General features: G+C 36.8%; 1 protein-coding gene across 5 annotated transcripts in view; it reads left to right on the top strand.

Annotated features, from left to right (window-relative positions):
* The window catches only part of PRPF40A (pre-mRNA processing factor 40 homolog A), a 30,754-nt gene extending 11,289 nt beyond the window's left edge, over nt 1-19,465 (top strand). For 3 of the 5 annotated variants that reach the window (XM_072418155.1, XM_072418153.1, XM_072418156.1), the window contains exons 4-27: nt 839-922; nt 1,235-1,265; nt 1,607-1,626; nt 1,726-1,800; nt 1,888-1,998; nt 2,597-2,717; nt 2,914-2,941; nt 3,647-3,937; nt 4,045-4,150; nt 4,921-4,985; nt 5,782-5,946; nt 6,044-6,152; nt 7,245-7,395; nt 8,515-8,648; nt 9,222-9,336; nt 10,009-10,100; nt 10,654-10,770; nt 14,375-14,512; nt 15,098-15,193; nt 16,156-16,242; nt 16,566-16,665; nt 17,509-17,570; nt 18,205-18,339; nt 18,890-19,465. In XM_072418155.1, the coding sequence (XP_072274256.1) occupies nt 839-922; nt 1,235-1,265; nt 1,607-1,626; nt 1,726-1,800; nt 1,888-1,998; nt 2,597-2,717; nt 2,914-2,941; nt 3,647-3,937; nt 4,045-4,150; nt 4,921-4,985; nt 5,782-5,946; nt 6,044-6,152; nt 7,245-7,395; nt 8,515-8,648; nt 9,222-9,336; nt 10,009-10,100; nt 10,654-10,770; nt 14,375-14,512; nt 15,098-15,193; nt 16,156-16,242; nt 16,566-16,665; nt 17,509-17,570; nt 18,205-18,339; nt 18,890-18,982 (2,526 nt within the window). In that variant the 3' untranslated portion in view covers nt 18,983-19,465. Of the gene's footprint in view, nt 1-838; nt 923-1,234; nt 1,266-1,606; nt 1,627-1,725; nt 1,801-1,887; nt 1,999-2,596; nt 2,718-2,913; nt 2,942-3,646; nt 3,938-4,044; nt 4,151-4,920; nt 4,986-5,781; nt 5,947-6,043; nt 6,153-7,244; nt 7,396-8,514; nt 8,649-9,221; nt 9,337-10,008; nt 10,101-10,653; nt 10,771-14,374; nt 14,513-15,097; nt 15,194-16,155; nt 16,243-16,565; nt 16,666-17,508; nt 17,571-18,204; nt 18,340-18,849 lie in introns of all 5 variants that reach the window. The other 2 variants (XM_072418154.1, XM_072418157.1) reach the window with 2 other exon arrangements.
* The last annotated feature ends 7,230 nt before the right edge of the window (nt 19,466-26,695 follow it).

Raw genomic sequence — 26,695 nt, 5'->3', positions numbered from 1 at the left:
AGGGTCCTCTCCTCCTGTATCACTGTCTGTACTAGTCTGTCATTTGCAATCCCTATTTAATGTACAGCGCTGCTTAATATGTTGGCGCTATATAAATTCTGTTTAATAATAATTTCTCAATGTATGTGTTTCTGCAGTAGTTGGCTACTGTTGGATGAAAATCTGCTTCTGGACCTTAAGATTTGATTACAGGAATTTTGCTGACTAAGGCGGTAAACTGCAGCATTGTACCACAATGCTACCAACCTTTCCTATTCATCTGTATGGGATTGGTTTTGAGGCTCAATTCCTGGAAGCGCCATGTGGCTTCTAACAAGGCAGTTGCTTTTCCCCCTCTGGAGGAAGAACTGCACTGCAAACTTTTTGCTGCTCCTGGGCACATAGCAGCAGATTTAAAAATGTTTTACCTGTCAAATTTCCATGACAGCTGACTTAGAGGGGATTTCTCTTAAAGTGCAAAGCGTTTATGCAATAGAGTATAAAAAGTATATGCAATATTTCATATTTACCTGGCCAAAAGCAACTAAAAATGAAACTTATTTTTTTTATTTTTGGACATTAAACAATGTAAAACATTTCATGTGATATTTTTACAAATAAAAGCTCCTGTATAACAGTGATACAGAAGCCTTTTTAACATTTCCTGAGAGTATTTCTCCTATCCTCCTATCTTTTTCCCCTCCAAACTTCTAAAAAATAGAGACCACAGGCATTTTAATGCACCAGCTACCTGCATTCTAAATTATGCCTAAATTTAGAATGTTTTGTTTTTTTTTCTCTCATTTGTGAAAATGAATTGTGTTGTACAGTTGTTTAATTTATTCTTTCTGCTGTACAGATGGCTCCAATGATTCCTCCACTTATGCCTGGAATGATGATGTCAGCTCATGTGGCACCTGGCACATTACCAGCTAGTATGCAGGTATTTTGGCATTTCCATACAATATTTGTTGTTGGGGTTTTCTTATTTCTTATCTCATGTTTTTATTGTAAAAATATATCTGCAGAAGTATTAAGTTCAATGCTTGACATTTCTTAAGTACTAAGACCTCTTATGCACATATCTTGAAATGTCATATATTTTGAGATTTTATTTACCATCTAGCATATGCGAAGCCCATATAAGAATGTGTGCATGTGTTTGTGTATAAAGACAAGTTATCTTTGCACAGTAGTGGGCATTGTTTTATGGTGTAATGATTTTAAGCTTTGTTTTTTTTTTCTCTCCTAAAAGCCAGGGATAAACAGCTTGGATCCCACACTTGGTATGTGACCCTACTTGTACAGTATTGATTGCTTTACTTACTATAAAAACTGCAGATACTTTTTTCCCACCCTGTTATTTAGAAATTTTTGGTTAGTGTTTTACCCAAAATATACACATTTTTAAATAGAGAATGCCACCATTCTAATAGTGTTACCTTTATATACTGAATTCCAGGATGTTGTCTGTTAGCTTTCCTTTTTCTCATTTTGCCCCTTGCTAGAATTTTGAATTGTGGAAGCTATTGTTTTAGGCATTGCAAAGTCTTTTCTAAACACAAGGCCTTGATTTGGCTAAAAAGCAATTCACAACTTAGATTTTCTTTTCTTTTTCTATTCTCAGTTCAGCCGTCCGTGACGCAGGTATGTAATTACCTTGGATGAATTTTGCATAAACAAAAACTTTATTACATCTGTTTATTTCTTTGTTGTGCCCTTCTAAATTTTGATTTTATTCTTCAGGCAGCACACCCTGTAATTTCAGCACCGCCGGCCATTTCAACAAACTCCGCCGCTAATGAAGAACCCAACAAGCCAGTACGCCAATAATTATTTGTTTATTCTCCATGCAATTGATTTATATTCGTACCCTTACCGTGGCATTTTTCTTTATTCCTCTGGTAGAAATCTGTGTGGACAGAGCATAAATCACCAGATGGTAGGACATATTATTATAATATCGAAACCAAGCAGTCTACGTGGGAGAAACCGGATGAATTGAAAAGCCCAGCTGAGGTAAATCATATTTTATCGCCGCTGCCTCAATAACAAGCTGTCAAGTAAAAGCATACATTTTTATTTCCCTGCTGTGAAAATAGTTGGGTGTCTTCTTAGCTAGGAAGTTTCACTCTTTAAGCAGCGACACTAAATTTACCGTATTTGAAATAAGTATATTTTTAAACTTGACATTTCCTTAGCTCATAATAAAACAGTGGTTGCAATGTTTAGCATCGCTTCACCGGAGGCTTGTAAATAGCGACAGTGGTAAACTATTGGACCTTGTGTGTAATTAGGATTTGCATCCCATTTAGCTGTAATACCCGTTACCTAGATTATGTGAATGCCCTAATGTCAGCATTCAGCATTTTAGGATGATGACCGGTTGGAATATAATTATTGTAAATCTGTTTCATACCTACAGGGTAGCAATAAGTGAAATGAAGCTTCTCATCCTGTTGTCTGTAGTCTCTGCTCTTTCCTTTGTCTCATGCGCATTGCCTATTTATAAAGACCGTGTTGAATCTTGATATTCATTGTCCTTTAAATACTTGTTTTTTTTAATGTCTTGTGCACCAAACATGGTACTTAACATGTTTTCTTTCATTGTAATCAGCAACTCTTATCCAAATGCCCCTGGAAGGAATTTAAATCTGACTCTGGAAAACCATACTACTACAATTCTCAGACGAAGGAATCTCGTTGGGCCAAACCTAAGGAGTTAGAAGATCTAGAAGGTAATTGATATTCCATCCCAAAACAAAGAAATCCCTTGTTTTTCTGTGTTCTTTAGGATTGTGTCAGTAGACATGTTTTTTCTTCTGACGCAGTGCCAAACAGAATACAGGAAATAACATATTAAAAAGAATGGGCATTAACTAGAAATGTCAGTTTACGTCACTCTATTAACGTCATTTTTTTCCTTCTCTACAGCGTTAATTAAAGCTGAAGAAAGCAGTAGGTAAGTTTTGTTTGTTATCCTTTTACCAACCAACACTTTGCTATTTTGCTGCAGTGCATGGTGATGTGTTACTGTGCAGTGTGCTGCAAGTGCTTTGCAGTTCCAATCACAATGAATTGCACCGCATTCCAGTAATGTATTTAACATGTGTTAGAGTAGTGTTGTGACTGCACTGGTACAATTATAAAGAATCAGATGACTAAGCAGATTTAATGTAAATGTAAATTTCTATAAATGTTGTGTGAATGGACTAACTTTATAAATTCTGGTCAATAAAAAAAATTCTAGTTGTTTGATTTATGCAATCAGTGTGTTCACCTTTATTTACTTACATATACAACTCCACAACTAGAAATCAAGAATGTAAGGGCTAAACTGGAATTAATTGATCATATAGAAGTAGTATGCTGTCATGGATTTTCATATCATTCTCTTACTATGATTTGTGATCTTGAGCTTCCATACACATTACTATTAATCATTACCATTCTTGTAAACAACCAACTAATTTTAAAACACCACAGAAATTCTTTGGCTTTTGAAGAGAATACAATTCAAACTGCAGTTTATGGGTTTAATTTGATTGGTGAAAAAGCCCAGTCTTGTGTTTGTTTATACCTTTATTCATACTATCTTTAAGAGGTGCATTAAAATGTATCTTTGTGTTGATCTGACTCCTGATTCAATTATCCATTCTTCTTGTAGCACTCAAGAAATTCCAGCTTCAGCTCCAGCTGCTGCGCCTATACAAATTAGCACTACTCCAGTTGCAGCAGAGGCAACTAGTACACCCACACCTACCCCTATAGCAGTAGCTGCTGAAGCAGAGCTTGCATTGTCCACACCCACAACACCTGCCCTAGAATCTGAGGCAATGGTCAATGACTCTGGTGAAGAACAAGCCCATTCCGTGTCATCCTCTATTCAAGAAAAGGACCCAGAAGTCAGCAGCAGTGGGATTGTAGAGGAATCTGTCAAACAAGAGGTTATAGCAGAGTGAGTAAACCTGTGTGTGTGATACTAGTCTTTGGATTTGATCTATATTTGATTACTAACGTAGAGCCTATTGTGTTTTAAATTGGGCCGTATATTTTTTCATCCAGCTCAACTCCAGTTGAAGAGGAAGAAGAAAAAACTCCTAAAAAGACATATACATGGAACACAAAGGAAGAAGCTAAGCAAGCATTCAAGGAGCTCCTCAAGGAAAAGGTATTTAATTTAGAAGACATCTGCCAACACACTATTCTGGGGATTTAGTGGCTTCAGATGCTGCATGCCACTGCTGGCCCAGAAAAGTACTGAATTACCATGATAGACCCTGATAGTATTTTCAAATTTCTAAGTTGAAAACATTTATAATATTACAGGTTAAAATAAAAATTGTGCTGTATTTTTAACATTAGCACATGTTTTATTTTGGTTCTTAGGGCTGTTGCATTTAAAAAATTGAGTAAGTTTTCATTCTGATTACACAGGATTGATCTCACCCTCACTGTCATACTGGACAAGTCAGATATGTAAAGCAATGCCCTATTCACTAGATTTTGTGAAGTTTGGTTGGCATAAAAGTCCTACCCAGCACTGTTCCTTGACTTACTGTGTACGCTTCTGGTCAACAGTTCTACTGGAATCTTATTGAAAAACCACCCGAAAAGGGTCACTAATTTTTATCTGCCTATGACTGCCTGAAGTCACCCCACTTTCAAGTACAGTAAAAGTCCTTCAAGAATGGTTGGCTTTCCTGCTGTAAAAAAATAGCCTATACACCTGCTGCTTTATTGGATATAGATAACTAGTATACAATTATCTTTCCAAAATCATATTGAAAAATAGCTTCCAACTACACTGTACAATTCATGATGGTTTTAATTCAGTTTGTCTTTTCTACTTTTGTGGCCTTTGTTGTTTTTACTTGGGATAGCATTGCTAACATTGATGTGGCACACAGTTTAGGTGTTTTTATTTTACTTTCATTCTAGCGTGTACCATCTACTGCTTCTTGGGAACAAGCCATGAAAATGATCATTAATGACCCAAGATACAGGTAACTATACCGTAGAATCAAATACTGATATTACATGTCAGATTTGGCAAATAGATAGTATGTTTTGGTAAACCCTGCTCAGCTATGCAAGCATGACTTATGCTTATAGGCTTTATTCTCAACATTTCTTTGCACCAGTATATGATTCCATCCCAAGGCCAAAAGCCTGTATAGCTTTGTGATGGTTCTTACTGTCTCACTGCCATATAGCAAAATGTGTCAGGACCTGAGGCCGATTTTACTACGCCATGTATTACTTTCCTTTTTCCTCTTTGGGACCTATTATCAGTACTTATAGACAAACTTATTTAGTTTGTCGGCTTACTTATCCCATGGATTTTGATGGGGCTAGAACCAATTTTTGCTTGCATCTTGTAGTTGTCTAATATGTGACTTATGAATTATCCTTGTATAAAACACACTTGTACATGCACATATAAATATTAATTTATTAAATAACTAGTTGCCAAAAAAAAAAAAAAACACTACTACTACCTCTTATTTCTTAATCTTATCTAATATTGAGGGGTTGGCATAATTGTATGTGTTTTGGGAGAAAGTCCCTCCAATATTTCCCTTCCTCATAGCATATTTACAAGTATTGCTACCCGATCTTCCAATGGGGGACACTGTATTCATGTAACTTCCTGTAAGGGAAAATCTCCCTACAGTCATGGATAGCAAAAAACAAACCGTGGTTTTACCTCTACATTACTCTTTCCAAGTTTTGGTAGGTTTTACATCCTGTATACATCCTATATATGTTAGAACCCTCCTGTTTATTTTCCCTCTGTAGTGCATTGACAAAGCTAAGTGAGAAGAAACAGGCATTCAATGCTTACAAGGTACAGACAGAGAAAGAAGAAAAGGAAGAAGCCAGGCTAAAATACAAAGAGGCTAAAGAAGCCTACCAAAGATTTCTTGAAAATCATGACAAAATGACCTCAACCACCCGATACAAGTAAGATTTCTATCTGTTGTCTCTGTTCACAGCACCCTTTCTATCATACCAACAATTTCATGTTTTTTTCTTTGGTTTTTTTTTTACTCCCTGTCAGAAAAGCAGAGCAGATGTTCTCTGAGCTAGATGTCTGGAATGCAATTTCCGAGCGTGACCGTCTTGAGATTTATGAAGATGTTTTGTTTTATCTTGCAAAGAAGGAAAAGGTAATGTTTTCTGTGATGTTTTTTGTCCTACTGCTAAGATTCATATTCTTAAGAAAATACCAAAACTTCTTTGACAAGTTTGTTTGACCTGCAGATGACTTCCTTCTGACTAGCATTTTCACGTTTTATAGACTTAAATGGCATTACCAAGTCCTCTTAAATTGAGCAAAGCCAATTATCACAGGCCTATATACTCATCAAACAAGTGATGTGCTAACACTGCAAAGTGATAAAAATCTGTCGCTCTGTTGCTGTTAATATATGTAAGCGCCAACCAATAACCTATTGCAAGGTAAAAGGTTTAGTCTGCTACAGGTGTAATGGCATTATTTAGGAATGTGAAGATGTTTAATGGGGGAGAATGGGGACTTGTATGTAGTCTTACCCCTCTAGTATAGTGGCTGCTTGGAACAAGCATACAACAAGTGTAGCCTTATCTCCTAGCTTGCTCTGGACCAACAATCAAAACAGTAGTAGTAGTCTATAATTGTAGTCTATAATTGTAGTCTATAATTGTAGTCTATGTACTTCTTCCAGATGCAGCTTCATATACAAATCACCACTAGTCAGAAAATTTGCAACATCCTTAGATAATTAAGGAAATACCATGCGGCAAAACAAACGTTGAATAAATAAATATTTTTTTATGGTATAGATATGGTGCTTTAATTTTTGTCCGGAAATCCTTAAATCAAATCATCTTGCTTGGTTTATAATGTGACCGTTTGCCTAATGTCTGGAATTATTGACCTTGATAACAGTCCTAGGATTTTTGAAGAATAGTGACTGTATAGCAGTACAAGGTCAGTATCCAGCAAGTTGGTGACAACTTGAAATTGGTGACAGGAAAAACAAACTTTGCATGTAGGAAATCTGGTCCCACATGAGAAATAAAAATTGATATACTATTAGCGTGTTTGTTTTTTTACATGCTCACGTTTTTAGTGTTCCTGTGACCTTTACAGTTGATTATTTGTATGTGCTGCCTGCACAAGATATTAGATTTACTGCTGTGTGTAGAAGATTTGGCCTATTGTTTGAAATTGCTGTATTTCCATTTATCAATGAAAGATTGTGATTTCTGTTTCTCAGGAACAAGCCAAGCAGCTCAGAAAGAGGAACTGGGAAGCTTTAAAGAATATATTGGACAATATGGCCAATGTAACCTATTGTACAACCTGGTCAGAAGCGCAGCAATACCTCATGGATAACCCTACTTTTGCCGAAGATGAGGAGCTACAGAGTGTGTATTAGCTTACTTTTATTATGAAATGGACCAAGGGGCCTCCATCATCAACTAGATTTAACACCATAGCCTGTTCCAGGGGTATTTGGAGGTGGGATGGAAGTGTAAGCCTGCCTAGCACCTACAAATTGCTATACTAAAGCCACATTAGCACATCAAATTTCTGTCATTAGAAACAATCTTTTATGATGAATGAACACACAGACCTATAGAGGGGGGAATGATCAGAAGTCACCCTGTTGCCTTGTATTCCCTAGGAAATCACAGCAGACCATTGTACGTGCTAGAAAATGATCTAGCATGTGAATGTAGCTTAACAGGGTTTTTGCCTATTTGTGTGGGTCCATCACTGCCTATGATCTCTCTATCACTGGCTGCTACAGGATTCTGTATTTAGCTTTCTGCAAACACCACCACACCTTGCATCAGTACTCCTCTTAATTGCCCTAAGCACTTATGCAAGCAGTGGGCTGGCTCCTGGTAAGAAATATGAAATTATAAAAATGGTTTGATGGGTAGATGCCAGTCTAGAGAAATAGCAATTGCTTTGTTCATATGAAATTCACCCTGAGATACACCCAAATCTGAGCCACCATGTTAGAAAGGACTTTAAACCAATTAGTAATGGATGCAAACCAGAAAACGCAAGACTAGAGAGGAAACTTCTAGATACTGCTAGATGTCCTCCAGCCAGAAAATGTGGGGTTTATTTTTCCGCAGTTTTTACAAGCAAGACTAAAAGGAAAGCTAGAATTTAACTTTAACAAAAGGGTGTACCATTATCTGCAAGTAGAACCGAATGCTCTTCTATGCAGATACTTTGAACAGGCAATATAAAAATACAGTTATGGTTTCTGTATATTACTTCTCTGGATACACAGACAAAATATTGTTCAGTTTGGTGAATGCGACAGTTTCGGATGGCTGTGAACACTTGGATCAGATTACCACCCGATGATTGGAAAATTGAACATTTTCCTCAGATATTTTACCAGCAGTATTAGAACGTTTATTGCAGCACACAAATGCAAATGAAAGATTATAAACACGACTAGCAACTAATTTTTTAAACTGCAGTGTGACTTATTAAATATTTTTTGATTGATTTATCTCCAGATATGGATAAAGAAGATGCTTTAATATGTTTTGAAGAACATATTCGGGCTTTGGAAAAGGAAGAAGAGGAAGAGAAGCAAAAAACGTTGCTAAGGGAAAGACGTCGACAGCGAAAAAATCGGGAATCTTTCCAGGTTTTTTTTTTTTTCTGTCATTGAAATGGGCTGTATGGGCAAGAGGGAATGATCAGTTATATGCTCTTCCTAAAGGAAGCTCAGCTTCTCCCTTATGAGCTGTACTTTAGCAAAAGACACCGCAAAAAAATATGGGTGTTGCCACACGCATTGGCTAATTGTGTAATACAGGAGTGGAGGTTGCAGTGCTAGGATCCCAGGTTTGAATTTCGACAAGGACAACATCTGCATGGAATGCACATTTATGTTGTGTGGGTTTCCTTAAACCAGACATTAAATTTGTTTAAAGAACTATACTTAAAGGATGAACGTTAGATTGAGAGCTTCTCTTAGGGGTGATCAAGCATTATTACTTTGCACTCTTGTAAAGCACTGCAGAAAATATTGGTGCAAAATAAATACATAATTATTGACTGAATTGCAGGTCAGTGACCTTCCCAAGTAGAGTAAGAATTGTAATGACCATCCTGGAGCCTGCACATTACGAAACAAGTGAGCAATGGCAGCTCATATTTCTTTTTAAGAACTAAATTAGCTGTTAATACCAAAATAATATTTTCTTGTGTGTTTTAGGTGTTTTTAGATGAATTACATGAACATGGTCACTTACATTCCATGTCATCTTGGATGGAGCTGTATCCCACAATCAGTTCTGACATCCGATTTGCCAACATGCTTGGTCAGCCAGGTAATTACTAGTGTTCTAGTGTTTTCTGTTCAAATGTATTCATAATCTTTTAATACATATTCTGATTGTTTATTGATGGCTTACAATAAACATAAAGGTATACATTTCATATATAATAATAGGACACAAACATAGCTGTTTGCCTGGCATGAATGCAGTATATTTTAGCTTTGTGCCACAGAGAAAGGCAGACCCTGTACACATTCTGTAGCAGATTTCTACTACAATATTTCAGTTTTAAAATTTTGGTTTATGGACTGAAGATGTTTTAAGTATGCATATCATAGTATAGCCTTCTGTCCTGTCTCTTATTCTTTTTCTTCTGTCTTTATGAGCTAAACTTAAAAGTAAATTGTGGTAACAAACGCATAACCCCTAACAAATCCAGAAAGAATATGTTTTGAGTGGCAAGTACTCGGGAAAGATTGAAGGCAGAACAGGTCATTAGGCAACAAGGTCTGGTCTGTGCACTCTCAGTGTCTCAGTACTCAGTAAATGTAGATTTTACTGCCAAACATACTTGTGCAAGTATTTTTTTGTCTTTTGAGAATAACTTTCCTTTTATTTTTGTTTTTGTATGTCTATCTTTTAATAGTAGTAGATGCTGCTAAGTCTTTGTCTTGGTCTGATGTGTTTTCTAAAATACAATTTTTTTGTGTTTTCACTTAACAGGTTCCACAGCATTAGACCTCTTTAAATTCTATGTGGAGGGTCTAAAGGCTCGATATCATGATGAGAAAAAGATCATCAAGGATATTTTAAGGGTATGTTCAAGCTGTAGCCACTGTTCACCCACTAAGCAAACAAAACATACAGCAACCATCTTTGAAAAGGTCTTAAATTATTGCACTTTCACTATTTGTAGGCCACCGCATACATTAACCCCCCTAGCGTTCTAACTCTCTCCGTATTTCCATGCAAAAAGCGTTACATTTCTTTTGCATGGAAATTCATTTTACATTGTAGGCTATAATTCTTAGGCATAACTCACTAAATCATGTCCAATATTTAATAATAAACTTTAAATAAAAAAAACTATTAAAAAAATAATGGTGGAAAATTGTAATATAACTGTACAGTAGCATGTATAATATATATAATAAAATTATATTATATATATATATATATATATATATATATATATATATATATATATATATATTTATTTATTTATATTTATTATGAGGATTTCTTTGTATTGGACTATTTTGTATTGACCCAGAGTGTAACTTTGCTTTCTTTAAAAACATTGATAAGTGATGTCCCATGGGGGTCTGCACAGTCCTCTCAAATGCTACTTTTTTTTCTTTCTCCTAGGATAAAAGTTTTGTGGTTGAGCTTCGGACAAGTTTTGAAGATTTTGTTACGGTTATCAGCTCTACAAAAAGAGCCACTACATTAGATGCTGGAAATATCAAACTTGCTTTCAACAGCGTAAGATTTTTTAAAAAAATTTGCATAATTGAGATCTTTACCTGTAATTTAGGTATTTATAAACCCTTGAAAGAGGTTTCATCATTTTTCATTCTATTGTTGGTACAGGTTTGCGGTTTGTTTAATTTATGTACTGTTTTTGTCCTCCACATCCATAACTTGGTCTAAGCACTTCCTTTGCTTGTTTGTGTCTGAGATAAATAGGGGACTGTAAATTCTATGCTTTTTTGCACTAGTTTAGAATGCAGGCAAAACATGTGTTAGACAGTGTTGTCTGTGTTTCATAGGGGTTGTCATCGTGCTTTCTCAAATTTGCATTTCCTACATAGCATCTGATTCCTTTTTTTAATTGAAACTTTTTGAGACGCTGCTAGGTACAGAGAAAAAATAATAAAACAAAACTTGCCCAAATTAACAAAATAAAGAGTTCCAGCCGGTACAGCTTGCATAATGGTGTGGCGGTTACAAACAATTCACATCCAACCTGTAGTCCAGGATGTCTCAGTAACATTTTATAACGTTAATCGGAAAAAGATTTGGGGTATATTTAAAAAAAAAGGGGGGGGGCTAAAACAGGGCGGGTAAGGGAGGGGGAAGATGGTAAGGGGTGAAAAGGGGGTAGCAGAGGCACATCAGCATTGCACAACAAACCATATGTTGAAGCAGAAAGTTATGATATAAGGTTCAGAAAAAACTTGATCAATTTGACTTTACGACTCTTGCGAGGACAGAGTAACAAAAGCGGGGGTGGTACTAAACTGAATCCAATTGCACCAGGTATGGTTAAACTTTTCAGATTTCCCCAAATCAGTGGACATCATATCTTCCATAAGATATGTCCTGGACCCTATTAAGCCCTTGACCAACAGTAGACGGTGTTTCGCTCTTTCAACAAGAGGGGATGCATGCTTTAGCAGCATTCAGTAAATGTCTCAATAGGGATGCATTATAGCATTTCTTGGACATGTCAGTGATATGTAACAGTACCATTTTCACCATACACCTCCAATATATAGGGTCGAGTGTGAGTGCCAACTGAACAGGTGTCCTATACCACCTGGTAGCTAATTTATAATTCATTTCTTGGTATTTGTTACAGACTGAAGCCTTGTTACCAAAGTGTAACATTGTCTCGCCCTGATAAACTTTGAATGTAAGACCCAATTCTTCCTCCCACTTTGTCACATAAGGTGGTGTTTCTTCCAATAACATTGAGATAAGTTTGTGGTAGGCACAAGACAAGGTACCCAGATTGGGAAGAACATTGTAGCTCCAAAGGTAGCAGACGGTTGAACTGGGAGGGAGGAGGAAGGGTCTGATTAAATTTGCAATTTCATAAAGGCAACCCAGGCATTGTTTCTTAGAAAGTGTTTCACTCTGTAGATCTCTTTGGAGCGCCAAGGGCGGAATACCAGGTCAGTGTTCCCAGTGAGAAAATAAGGGTGTCCTAATATCGGGGATAGTGGGGATGGAAAGAGCAGGACCCCATGAGAGTGGATATATTTCGTGATCGCAGCTAATGTGGGGCCCATTTGCGGATGTTTAGCCAATTTAGCTTTAGCAGGTGGGAGGGCCCAGGCTACTGATTCCAGCGCAATATCCGAAAGCTCATTTTCCAGTGTAACCAAAAGCTTTCTCTGTTTACTCGTACACCAGTCTATTACCCTGCCAAGGTGTACCGCTCTATGATAAAATATCAGGTCAGGGAATGCCATTCCCCCATGTACTTTAGGTAATCTGAGTATTTTTGAGCTTATTCTAGGGGTATCCGGGAACCAGATAAACTTGGTGAATTCGGCCTTTAAAGCATTGAGTTTGTGTAGAGAGGTCCTTTTGCCAGGTGGGCAAGAAGAAGGTATAGTAAAGGAGGCATTATAGTCATCTTTAGAATATTGCACCTCTCAAACCAGGTGAAAGTCCTCTGCCTCCATCTTTGAAGGTCTAAGCGGATTTGATTAAGTAATGGGACAAAATTCAGCTCAACTACATTTTCAATCCTGGCAGGAATCTGAGTGCCTAAGTATGGTATAGATGAGGTGGCCTAAGTAAATGGAAAATATTCCCTGTGTTCTTCCTGGGGAATGGATGCATTTAAGGCTTCCGATTTCTGCAGATTAATTTTGTAGTTTGACACATCAGCATATTTGTCCAATTCCGCAAGCAAATTTGGTACTGATATATGTAGCGAGCAGCGATTTTATATAAAAAAAAAAAAAAAAAGCAAATTATCTGCATAGGCAGTGACTTTGTCTTCATATGGTCCTATTTTGACACCTTTTATATCAGCATTGGAACGAATATGGCGCAGAAATGGTTCTATAGTGAGAATAAAAAGTAGTGGTGAAAGAACAGCCCTGCCTCGTTCCATTCGACATAATAAAGACCTCTGACAGTTCTCCATTGACCCTGATTCTTGCGGTTGGTACGGTGTATATTGCTTAAATCCACTGCTGGACACGCTCGGGGAGACCCAAATGTTGCAATGTTGCCTGGAGAAACTGCCAACTAACCCCGTCGAATGCCTTTTCCGTGTCTATAGACAAAAGCAATAAAGACATTCTGCTTGAGTGAACAAAATCGATAATGTTCAGCCTCCTCTAAACCTTTTTTGACACAAAGGGGTTGCTTTTGGCAGAGAGAAAAATGTCTTAATCTTACTGATATATAAATCATGTTTTTCTCTATACCTTGGCTTCCTGGTATGGGGAAGATTACAGCCTTTTAAAATAAATAAAGGAAAAATGAAGTATAGTTTTTGTCTAGATTTGGGATTCTTGCTTTGTTTAAAATTAACAAATGGCTACAATTACAAGTACCTGCACTGTGTTGAGTTGTAGTTTGCCAGTTGAACAGGGGAACAGTTTTTTTTAAATTGTTGCACAGAATATAGCGGCATATATTCTACCAATGTTGTGTCATTCCCCAGCTCTAATCTTTCTTGTATGTACAATGTCTAATTTGCATATGCACATTAATCAAAGCACTTGCAACTGTTAGTCTTAAATTGATGACTGAATAAACTCCAGCACTCTGTGTGCAAAACAATTTTGAAGAGCACAGCTGCAAAGAATGTAGGAAATTGGATTTCTTGGTTGTTAGGAGGGAGTATTATATACATCCATGTAAGAAAAATATCTTACTCCAGTTGCATTTTCAATATTTGGACTCTCTTCTAGAGCATGATGGATATTAATTCCAGCTTCTGTTGAAAGAAAGACCAGGATTTGTATTTCACTTTACTAAAAGATTACAAGTCCTCTTCTGCTTTTTTGCATGTGTGTCAGGCCTATTGGCATCTTATCTCATGGTCACCTTAGTCCCCCTGGGGTTTTAAACACCCAAATTTTTTTCTAAGATCTGCTTTAAGGTCCCTTTTTCACCTTGGGGTTATGCAAACACAGTTAACAGTTTAATTGCATTTTAGTAAAAAAGATGGTGATACATTCTGAATCGAAATAGTTACTATTGAACGTACCTTATCTTACATGTGTTATATTTGCTTCAGTTCCTCCATTCTATATTATACTAGTAAAGTCACTTTTATCAGCTGTATTTCACCAGTACATGTTTGCATTTCCCAAGTTGTATTTTTTTGTTTCCTTAGCTTCTAGAGAAAGCAGAAGCTCGGGAGAGGGAGCGAGAGAAAGAAGAGGCCCGGAAAATGAAAAGGAAGGAATCTGCTTTTAAGAGTATGTTAAAACAAGCAGCACCACCAATCGAAGCGGACTCTGTGTGGGAAGAGGTAAGTGTGTGTGTGTGTGTTGTGTGTGTTGTGTGTGTAGTAGCCCATATAGGTTCCTTAGTAACAATTGTTACTTGCTAAACTTTTTTTTTTTTTTCATCAAACCAATGTACTTCTGGTTTTTTACTGTATTGTTTTTGACAGTTCAATATAATCAATAATTTGATATTTGTTTGAAACTAAACCATGAAAGCAGGTGACAAAGAAAAGGTTCTAATTCTGCATATTTGTTCTATGGTGGCGGCAGACATTATTTCAGACATTTTTTCTCTTTTTTCGAATGCCTAGAACATTACCTTACATCTCCAACACGGTGCCACTGTGGTTTTACTGTTTATTCATTACAGTAGAATGTTAACATGTTGTTATCTATTATGGCATTTTTGAGACTTTGTTATGATACCATTTTGCCACTGATAACCTGTGGTCCCACATACCAGATAGTGAGACTAATGCAAAAACTAATTCAATAACCATTCACAGGGCCATGTGTACCTCAGTCTACCTCAAAACCTCTACTCTTTGTCTTTCTCTTGGTTCCACTGATTATTTATTAAGATTAAACAAATGTGTTGTTTTTTTAAGGTTCGAGAGAGGTTTAATAAGGAGCCGGCATTTGAAGATATCACACTGGAATCCGACCGTAAACGAATATTTAGGGATTTTGTTCATGCCCTAGAGGTAATTCTCATTTATAAAAGCATATTTTTTATGCCAGGCAGTATTTTTCTATACAACGTTATCCTCTGAAGAAATAAATGGTCTTCCCCCTCTTAAGCTGTTTCTGCTGAAATGCTGGATTTTGTATGGTGGTGCTTGAGTAGCCTGTACAGGGCATTCGGACCTCCATCCTACTGATTACATTTAGGGTGAATTAAAATGCTCACTCCAAGCCAAGTCTTCTCTGAAGTCAGTACCTGGCTCCCACAAATACTTTTCTGGCTGTTATTGCCATGGTTTTGAAATGAAATGTCCAACAAGATCATAGGTGTGATAGGTGTAACAAATCTCTTTGCATATATTCCTATATATTAGTTCTACTATTTCCTGACAGCATCCAGAAAGCTTTAGTATTTTTTTTTGTGGGATATAAAGCTGAGTGCCAACCTTCAGTATTGCTTCATTACAGTATGCGCTTTCTGTGCTCAAACTTCTTACTCATCTGCTACTTTCATTTGCGCTCGGAGCTATACACCGTTTCCTCAAAAAAAGTCACAGCACCCTGATGGCTTCTCCTGCAAGGCAAGAACTGTCTGCATTTTTATTTGTGAAGCACAGTGACCAAGTGTCATGTAAAATAAAGTTATGAAAATGAGTTTTATTTAAAATGTCATATTTATCTTACTAGTATACATGTATAGATTAAATGTTAGCTTAAAATCAACTGTGTAGTATATATTAATATTAGCTATGTAAGTGTATTTCCGAGATATTAAATAGGTCAGAGAGTGGATGCTTTTTTTTCTATCTTTTTTCTTTTTACTTTCCTTCACAAATTTGCTTTGTCATGTAACAATGTGTTTTTAGTAATTTTCATGTGTACTGCACCGTTTAATTATAATTGCTTTGCAATATCACTTATTTAAAGTTAGATTACTTAATACTATGTTACTTTAGTGATTTACACTTTTTTATTTTAACAGCATGATTGTCAGCATCATCATTCGAAAAACAAGAAACACTCGAAGAAATCAAAGAAACACCATCGGAAGAGGTCTCGCTCTCGCTCTGTGAGTACTGACTGACAGCTGTTGTATGAGAGGACTTTTTGTATGTCTATCTTTTGGTATAGCTGATGTTTGATTTATATTGGCACATAGTGGAGCAGGTCAGTCAGTGCAGTCAGCTTTCTTGATTCATCGGTTTGAGATATGAAATAGAAACTGGATTTTTATTGAGCTGAAATAATTAAAATGCAAATTGGAAGTTCAGCGGCACACTCCGGATTGCTGGCAGTACTGCACATCCAGAATTGCAAGGTTTTATTTTTTCTTTTAAAGTAAAGTACTGATTTTTCTAACTGAGAGATTACTGATGTTGTAATTTATTTCAGGGCTCTGAATCTGAGGAGGAAGAGGAGAACCACACAAAAAAGAAAAGACAAAGATCAGACTCCCGTTCAGCCACGGATCGTTCCTCTAGTGCAGAATCAGGTAACATTTGATATCTGCTCGTGTGTTTTTATATACTGTGTTTTATATACACCTCAATATATATATATATATATATATATATATTATAATGGCTGTGTGTTTTCTATGGGGCTGGAGTGACAGTGAGATAGAAGATGATGTCCCTGGAGGTTTATAGAGCCTTGGGGGGGAAATCCCACTTACCCCATCCAAAGCAGAAGTCACTTTTGGAATTTATTTAAACCTAATTGCAACTCTGTTACTAATATTATATATATTGCACCATATTAATATAGCGCCAACATATTAGGTAGCGCTTTAGAGTCCATAGTCATGTCACAATAGCTTGCTGTAGGTCCCGCCACTGATATAGCTTGAAGGGCTGCAGTTTCCAAAGAATCTTCAGTTCGGAAATAGTGGATGCTTGGCCCACCACTAAGTGCTGTGGTTCAGTTTCACTGGTCCCTGTTTTATTTTATGTCCTCTAGTGACTTGTGGCTGAATGAATTTTTAGGCACAGAGGTAGCAGGCATTTGACACTCCCAGAAAAGTGTTCGATGCTTATGATTATTCAGCTACCACATGTTTTTAATAACCGCCCTTTTTAGGTTAATATTTCAATGCCTTCCTGTTTATGGGACTATAGCCCACTAAGTGATATGTGAATTGGGTGCTCAGAACAAGGCACAAGGATGCCTTTGTGCAATAATGTTGTTTAGGGAAGGTGTTGTAACAGGTTGATTGGTGCAGGTAACTTTAACTGAGGCAGCAGTCTTATTATTTCCCAGATTTTAGTTCATGTCTTATTGTGTTTTCAGGTTACAAATGATCTAATTTAAATTCATTTTCTCTTCTGTTTAACAGAAAAAAGTTTAAAAAAGGCAAAGAAGCACAAAAAGAAGAGTAAGAAGAGGAGACATAAATCTGTAAGTAGAATTATTTTTAAAAATTGTTTAATGTCACAAAACAAATGTAACCAATGAAAGTGTTACAACTGTTGCCATTTCTTATCCTAACTTCAGCATTTAATTGTCAGTAGTTTTGTTATAATGGTTAATGTTTAGCAGTAAGGATACTCAATGTTGTGTTCTCATAACTTGAACAGCTAGGATTAGGTGAGGGGCTTGGCCTGCAGGCGAAAAAAGACTAAGGAGGTCCTTCAGCTGCTGATCAGTGAGACCTTTTAAAACAAAAGCTTCACTGATGGTGTGTGTATCCTGTCCAGCCTTGGAAAGTTTTAATAAAACAGGCCCAATGACTTAATAGTCATATACATGACTATTAAAAAGTGACTAGTAAAAAATGAAAGATGAATGATCTCTGCGTAGTGTTTCTCCACCTTAGAATGTTTGTCAATTTTGTAATGAGCACGGACACCATAGACCAAAGTGTTTGGTTTATAAGTTCAACTGATTTGCATATCCAGAGCCTTTCCAGCCTAAAAAAATTGGGCCACGTACCTATGTTATATCTAGCTCTGTTTTTAGGGTTTACAATGGTGTTTGTTTAGATCAGAGTTCCTTTTTAATAATTATTCTTCTTTCCATGGTGACCTTTTAGAATTCTCCAGAATCTGAAGGAGAAAGGGAGAGGGAGAGGGAGAGAAAAGACAGAGACAAGGATGACAAAGAACGATCGAGGCAAAAAGAAAAACAGAAATCTCCTAAAAGAAAATCCACAAAGGAGAAGGATTCTGTAAGTGGGGTATTTTAATTATTTTGGTTTAGATAAAAAAACAACACATTAAATCTTTCCAGATAATTGAAAATGTACATTTTTCTAAGGGGTTCCTCAATTTTAGCAAGTAGGAAATGCTATGTTCTTCTGACCTGTAGAGCAGAATGTACATCCCACAAGCACCAAAAAGCTTAACTGCTGAAAGTAATAATGTTAATAATAATACAATAAGCTGATTTATTATTATGCAAAATATTGTGTCATTAACAATGTACTTATAATGGTTTTTTATATACCAAATAAAAAGTTCCCTTTGGACCACACACCATGGGTGTAGTGACTGATTTATTAAGCTATGGCTTTGGGTTTCCTTTATAGTATCAGTTATAAAAAGCCTGTGGGTAAATGCCTATTGTTTAATCAGGGATGCAGTGATGTCCACCCTCAGCCTGATGATTTGACAGAGAAAAGGATGGAGGAGAATAACGCTATCAATCTGAAATATTTTGTCTTTTGATTTCTGCCCAGAGTTAGGCTTTATGTCCTGTTATCTCTGTGACCATTGCAGGGTAACTGGGACACATCCGGAAGCGAATTAAGTGAAGGGGAGCTGGAAAAGAGAAGACGGACCCTCCTGGAGCAGCTGGATGATGATCAATAATACCTTATACCCACATTAAGTTTACAAGGAAATGTGACATTTTAGTTGCTAGGAGGAAATTCAACTTTCCTTTTTTTCTTTTTCTTTTTTTTTCCCCTTTGGTTTTTTTCCCCCTTTTAAATATCGACGCTCTGTATAAAATAAAAAGTACTCAAAGGATTGTCTCCATTTGAGGAGATGCAGGCCTCTTTGCAGAGTGTTGTAAATGTTACCATTATTTTCAAAGAGTTGCCTTATAGACCTTTGAACAGAATGTGCCACATGGTTTCCTGTAAGCCTACTGTACCTTGTGTAGACCATACACCACAATTTCTGCTGGGGGGTTGAAATGTCTGATTTAAACAAAATCTTATTTTTTTATATTCTGTTTAATTTACAGCCAGTGTTTGCTTCAATCCCATTATTTCCCCCCCGCCTTTTCCCGGTGATCGCTCTTGGGATATTTTTGTACATTTTTATGAAGTATTAAAACCTTGTCTTCTATTTTGTGGTAGTATTTATTTGAACTCTCATCCCTAAAGACAGAAGTTTCTGTTATCAAAATACTGTATGTGTTCTAAATCTTTCCTATGTCAAGTGTTGCCATAAGGGGACCCTTTCAGATAGGCTGCATACACACGTACAATAATGTCATAGGAAAGGATCTCTTAAAATCCTTTCCACCATAAACGAGCGCTGTACAGCCTGAAGGGGGAACCTGGCCATGTACAGAGATTTCCACCTCAAAGTAACTGTTAACAAGTACGAAGAAAAAGGTGAATATACCCTTCAACAGCTCAATAAATACTATGCACAGTATGAGACCATCAAGATGTCGTAGTGTAAATAGTTTATTTAATCATATGCAATGGACAGAGCAGAAACGTAACATGGACTGGTTCTAATATTGCTAAAAAGCTGGAGTAAAACTAAAGAAAACATGCCAACATTTCCAACATTCCAGGCAAGTTATTTACCGTAGTTTTCCAAGCTTTATTTAAAAAAAAAAAAAAAAAAAAAGCATTGTATTAGAGTCATATAGAGTTAAAGTGTACCTGTCATCAATTCACAGTCAGTTTAGGTAGCCATTTTTTAACATTCAACCCATTAGTTCACTCGGATTTGTTAATTTCAATCAGGCTAAATGTGATTTCAGACATGTAGAGCTTTGCTAAGAATCACATAGGTTTTAGTTCCAAGTTATTCTAGCTATTTATTTATTTATTTTTTTTGGCACTTGAACATTTACAACCTAATTTGCTTATTTTTTTACATGTGCATAACTTACAGCAACAACTTCATCTGCCAATTTAAGGTCAGATTTGTGGAATAATAATTGATTAAAATGTAAACATTTATCTTTTTTATGTTGAGTTGTGTTAAGTATAAAAAATGTGTGGGTGTCAAATCAAATTCCTATTGCTAATAGTTATAAATAATAAAAAGGATTTTACTGCTTTTGTGTTATTAAACCAATGGCAAATACAAGCTTACAGGTTGAAAAACCCCACATGAAATAAGGATTATAATTGCTACCTGATTTCCAGTCAAAGCTTCAATTTTATATGATCATTTTAATATTTACATTTATATATTTATCCCACAGTTCACTAGGATTAGGGTCAGGATTTTGAAGACCGATTCAGATTTTGAGTTCTTTAACACCGTATAGCTCAAACCAAGTATTTTTGGAGGTTGCTTTGTGCAAAAACCTCAATCATTTGCAAGGCTGTCCATATATTTTTGTAGCCCTATTGAGTAGTAAATGCAACATACAAATTGAAGTGATTTCACCACAGCCATTCATTAGATTCATAGTTTCAGATGCTGAAGCGGGGCCAGCACAGCTGTACATAAATATGTCTAAATGGCTAAGTTACACCCCCATTTATTTATGCAACACCAAACAAACAACAATGGGATTTTAAGGCTAAATATGCAATCAGTTCAAAAACATGCTAAACAACAAGTAGACTTTATTAAAGATCACTATAACACAATATGGCAGTACTCTAATACAGCATGGCCCTTTCTATACCATCCACCTCCAATTGTGCATATAGGAATGACCATGTTGTATTAGAGGGCTGATCTAAACTGATCGCACATTTGGCCCTAAAAGTCTCATTGAGGGGAAGGAGGAGAATGAACGAGCGAGTGGTAACCCACTGCGATCCTCTCCATTGACTTGTACAGCAGTTGTTTACGGATCCGTCAGCACAGATCCAAATATCACATCAGGTGACCTCTGTACACGTCAGATTCTCGCCTGAGATGAGCCGCATGTACATAGCTCTCTATCAACCAAAAGAATAAGTTCTTTATGAACTGTAAAGAGATAAAATGGGCACAGCATTTGTAATTAGCAAACTGTTCCATAACCATGTATCACATGTACCACAAATATTACATACAACCAAGTCCTTTATTAAAGCTTTCCAAGACTGGAGAAGATAAACTATGATAGGAGATCCTGGGTGATCCTAGAGCTAGTCTAGCATTAAAAATATTTGCAAATGATTTTTAAGATATCTATTCCAAGTTTTATGTATGACACGGCTTCTCCAATTAGACTATCTTCTCCAGTCTTGGGAGAGCTTTAATAAATCAAACTTACATGAAAGTAATCTTTCTCACATCTAAAGAAAAAAAAACATAAAAATAGACTATAATTCCCTTTAACTTTGATGGACAGCATGTCTTTGTAGGTTTTGTCTTTCTAAGGCATAGATATCATTCGTGACTGTTGATTCTGTAAATTATGCACATGGAAATATTTTGTACTTGACTCTTTGTATACATACCCCCATCATGTCTGCCTGTCATCTCCCAGCAAGAAAGCACTTCAAATCCTGTTACCATTAAAGCTCTATAAATGGATCACTCCTACTAACATCAGTTCATTATCATGAAATAAAATTATCCTCTGACATTGGCATGTTCTCCTCGGTACATCAAGTACACACACTTGTGCAAATGTAACAAGTACTGCCAGTTGTACACAAGAAACAAACTGTAAGGTTAAGTGAATGTCATTGTAACTTTGATCCCCAAATGTATTTTTAGTTAAATATAAAAAAAAAAAAAACTATAAGTTAAAATAACATTCAGATTGTATAGCACAGGCTGATGCGATTTTCATTTCTGTTTTATTTTAAACAATATTTACAATATTACCCAGCAGCTAAGGTGGGAATTAAGGAAGTATAAAACAAAAAAAACTTAAAAAACTGCACCAACTTTGTAGCAAAATATCTGTACATTTAAAAACAGAGTATCATAAAACTACATATTAATAGAGAAGACCAAATTCAATATTGAGAGATCATTATAACACAAAGTTAAATAGCAACTCCAGGTAAAATAGTTTTCTGCTTAGTGGTACGGTGGGCAAGATTTGGATTGTTCTCACTATCTAGGATCCAGGTCTCGCCCCATTACAGATGTCTGCTGACTCTGGTTGTATATGGAGAAGACTGATCATACTGAAAAGCAAGTCAAATGCTTTTATGCAATCGAGTGCTTTTAGGTTGTTTTGACTTGCAAACCTGTTGCAATACTTTCATGTAGTGGGTTTCCTCCAGCTGCTTCTGCGTTGCATACACATTGGCATTGATTTACTAAAAGAACCTAAACTGTTTACTTAGCATTGTAAATGCTCATTCTGCAAAGGATCATTCACTTCGTTTAGTGAATTTGTTTGCAAAGAATACCCAACCACATGCACGGAAACATGGATATGATTGGACTGCTGAAATCAGCAAAGCTTTTCCTTTCACTAAGCCAGTGTTTCTCAACAAGGGTTCCTCCAGAGGTTGCTAGGGGTTCCTTGAGCAATCAGCAGTTTGTGGCTCTCTCTCTCTGGGTCAGGTTAGCTGACACCAATGATCTTTTTTTGCTATATGTAAGGATGACATTCTAACCAATGGCCAGCAATGTAAGAGGCATTCTTTCCACTGCCCACCATGTCAATGTACTGTGAGCTGTGGATATAGTAATTATAGTAGGGGTTCCCTCAAGATCTGAAAGTTATATCAAGAGGTTCCCCAATGTAAAAAAGGGAAAGGCTGCACTAAACTAAGTGAACTATCTCTTGCCAGGGTGACAATTCACATAGCTATCTAAACATCCTTAATTCAATCCACCCCCTTGACTTGTATGGGGAGGAAAAGCAGCTCAATAGCAAACAGTTGTGAGCCCTCTGAGAAACCACAAGAGAGCGCATTTTCAATGCACCTTGCTTAAGAATAAAACAACTGTACCCATCTCAGCTGTGTTGATGGTGTCATGGATAACAATTAAATCCAAGTTGGTATATTGCCCTACTATTCCAAAAGCAGAGAACCTTTTTGACCAAGTTGCTTTTTATGGTGTAACACCGCCTTCTAGAAAATTTAACCCTGTAAGGCAGGACAGAAAAATCACCAACCCCTAAAATCGTCATTCTTTCCATCTTGTTCCTGTCGGCTTGTATAGGTTTTCCATTTTTAGAAATGGTACACAATTGTCATACGGATGTAGCATTCTGCTCCTATACCATTTCACCACCTCACCAAGCAAATCATGAATTTTAGACATAGAGATGTCAAGAATTCTATATGTCCATAAAAGCACAAGCTGGTTTGAAGAGTCATTTTAATTTTAAGTGATTTTTAGCCCTGCCCTACAATCTAAAACCTGCCAGGGAGTGGAGTTGTGCTTTAAGCGGAAGGAACAGGGAGAGGGGATATCGTTTTGCTTAAGTGCAAGCCGTTATTGTGTTTTGTTCTGGTAGTTTATTACCCAAAACAAAGTCGGAGCGAAATGATCAGTATCTCTCCCCTAAAGGCTGTTAAATACTATACAATTTTATTCTTTTTACAATAAACATATCCAGATACTTTCCGATAAGGTCAGCAGAAAAGGAAGTGTGTGAAAACACAGAGTGGAAGGAGAGGAGTTAATGACTGGCTGAAATTGAATTTAGTGTCCTGTTCATAGGATTAAAGTGTATCAAATATCTGTAATTCACTTGGTTATTTCATGGCTTTATCTTTTTTGTCTGCAGAGCAGAAGTAGAAAACAAATTGCAAGTTTGGTTCTTCTGGCCATGGGCAGAAAAGTGAATACTTTTAAAGGAGACCTTGCATGATAAGAAAAAGGTATTTTTAAAAATTGCACCTTACTAATAATTCTGTAAATGAAGTTTTGCCTTGCACATGCACAACTTCCTGCTGATTAATTCTCACGCTGAATTGATAGGACGACCCTCACTATGCAATGGTCATGTGATATGTGTCAGCAATCTCCCTTCTGTGTACAAACAGTTCTGTTTTATATAGAAGAGAGGTGGGAGGATGAGCAATGGGTACCCTGCTGTGTGTTATAACAGGAAAGTGCAACAGTAGTCCCGCTTGATGAACAATTTTGGGACCCCACTGTGGAGAAACACACAGCACCATGATTTTTTGTGCCGGGCGACAATCATATAGTGTGTGTTCGAATTCTTACACACATCTGGATGCACATAGATCTCTGTGGGTTTTCTAAAGCTTTAAATTGCAACATGAAAGAATGGAGCTCTGACCACAGATACTAAAAATTGTCAGATCCCAAAGATTTGGGGAGAGTACATACATGCACACACAGTACCTAAAAAACTATTACTTACACTTCTATTGGGAGAGATTTGGATACCCTACACCTAATAAAATACCAATTTAGAAATTAATTTAGTTTTATGGGGACACCTCTAATTGCAGGATATGGCCAATGCAGTGATGGTACAAGCAGGAAAGTTATGGTGCTTGCTGTGGTGTGACTGTTACTTTGGCTGCTGATATCATGGCACAGGTGTATTTCAATGTGATCATAATACAAGGTCCTCTTTAAAAGCTTGCCCTTTTTGCCATCAGAAGCAGCACTCCGCCTGTTTTGGTAATACAATGGCCTGCCTTAAGTTTGCTGTGGTGAGAGAAGCTTGACAACAGGAGAGTCCTGATTGTCAGGGTCTGTGCCTTTCATGTTCAAGCAGCACAGATTTGCCATAAAGCCTATTTCTGCGGAATGGGGCACCACTCTGTGCATTGTAGGGTAACCTGAGCTGCATGTGCTAGTGTGTATTGACCATACAAGTCTATTGAATGCTCTTGTGAGAGCAATAGGCATCAATGTGCATCAATACAGACAACAGCATGAGTTCTGATTAGCAATGGAATGGAAGCAAAATGGACTGTATACCTACAGCAACCACTTGGGTTTAATAATAAACCTTATTGACTGTAATGGGCCACTACTGAACCAATTTATAGAGATGGAGATCCACCAACTGCTTCATCAAAATATACATAGTGTAACAGTTCCATTTTTGCTCCAGTTTTTATAAATTTCCTTCTACTCAAACAAAAGGTTGAGTTTTTAAGACATTGGCAGCATTTGATGACCCCATGCTGCTTTAGGCTCTTGACCAGCAACAATTCTAAATGATATAATCACTGTTTATAACGTGATTCATGGCTTACAAGTATTACAGCCTGGACCAGTTCTGTGAGTTTGGGTCTGAGGATTAACATCAGTATACAAGAGAGCCGATATATCCACTGGTCTGGAGTCAGAATTTTTTATTCTGAACACCTGCATGATCAAATGCTCCTAGAATAAATGTGCATTTTTCTCATATAAGCACACATTATGACAATGTGGCCAATGTGCTGTGACGTCCTTGCTGATGACTATTGACTATGGCTATGTCATTGGCATCTTGTAATAAGGTTTTAGGCCACTGACTGCATCCTGTTTGTCCTTATGACATTTTCACTTTGTCACTTCTTCAGAAGCAATTGTCTAATTGGCATTACAGGTTGTATACAAACATAAAACCTTCATCCATATTAGAGACTGAACATCTGCTAAGTTTAGAGTTATTGAAGCCAGTGTGAAGATTTTATCAACAATGTATTAGGGTAGTGATTGCCTAACAAAACACATGCTAGGTACTAAAGATATATACCACAAGGATAGGCAAAAATAGTGCAATCTTATGCTGTGGTCAAGAGTTCATCACCATCAAAAGCTGAGAATAAAGTAGGATTGGTAGATGTTCTTTAGGTTGAGTTGTAGCACCAGGCCAGCCCCAACCTAGCATTGTGACAGGATACCTGTCTATGCTGCCCATATCAACAAGTTACTAGAATTTAAGTAAAAAAAAGGAAGCTAACCAATTTCTATGGGCAACACAGACAGTCCTTCTTTAAAAACTTTCAAACACAAACCCACAATAATACGTTTTAATTCAAAACCACCTTTATGGCAAGTGTGATGTACGTCTCAGAAGGGTATAAAAAGTGGGCTGCTAATTGCACCCATTGCGGCTCCACCAAAACTGAAATCCCATTTAGGCGAGGGGCTAGCCTTTAAAAAAAAAATTAATGCGCCCTGTGGCCAAAATGGAACAAGGCAAATAATGAATGTTATTTACAGACTGGAAGAAATCATTGCCCTGCCTTTGTTGGGTAGGTGAAGTGTATACTTAATCAGAGTAAAAGGGCAAAAAGGACAATCCCTGCTGTTTAGGAATTTTGAGAAACTTTTTCCTATAAATGTTATATAAACCATTTTTTTAGCATTTAAATCCTATGGTAAAAATTCAGTTAGTGTGCCATTCATTAGTGCTATCTAATTACAAAAGTCTTAATATGCACATTTTCTGTACTGAATAATAATTCAGGACGATTCAATATGAAAACTGTATGCTAC

This window comes from Pyxicephalus adspersus, chromosome 7, assembly GCF_032062135.1.
Source record: "Pyxicephalus adspersus chromosome 7, UCB_Pads_2.0, whole genome shotgun sequence".
In the NCBI taxonomy this organism is placed as follows: Eukaryota; Metazoa; Chordata; class Amphibia; order Anura; family Pyxicephalidae; genus Pyxicephalus; species Pyxicephalus adspersus.
This window is presented reverse-complemented; position numbering and strand designations above follow the sequence as displayed.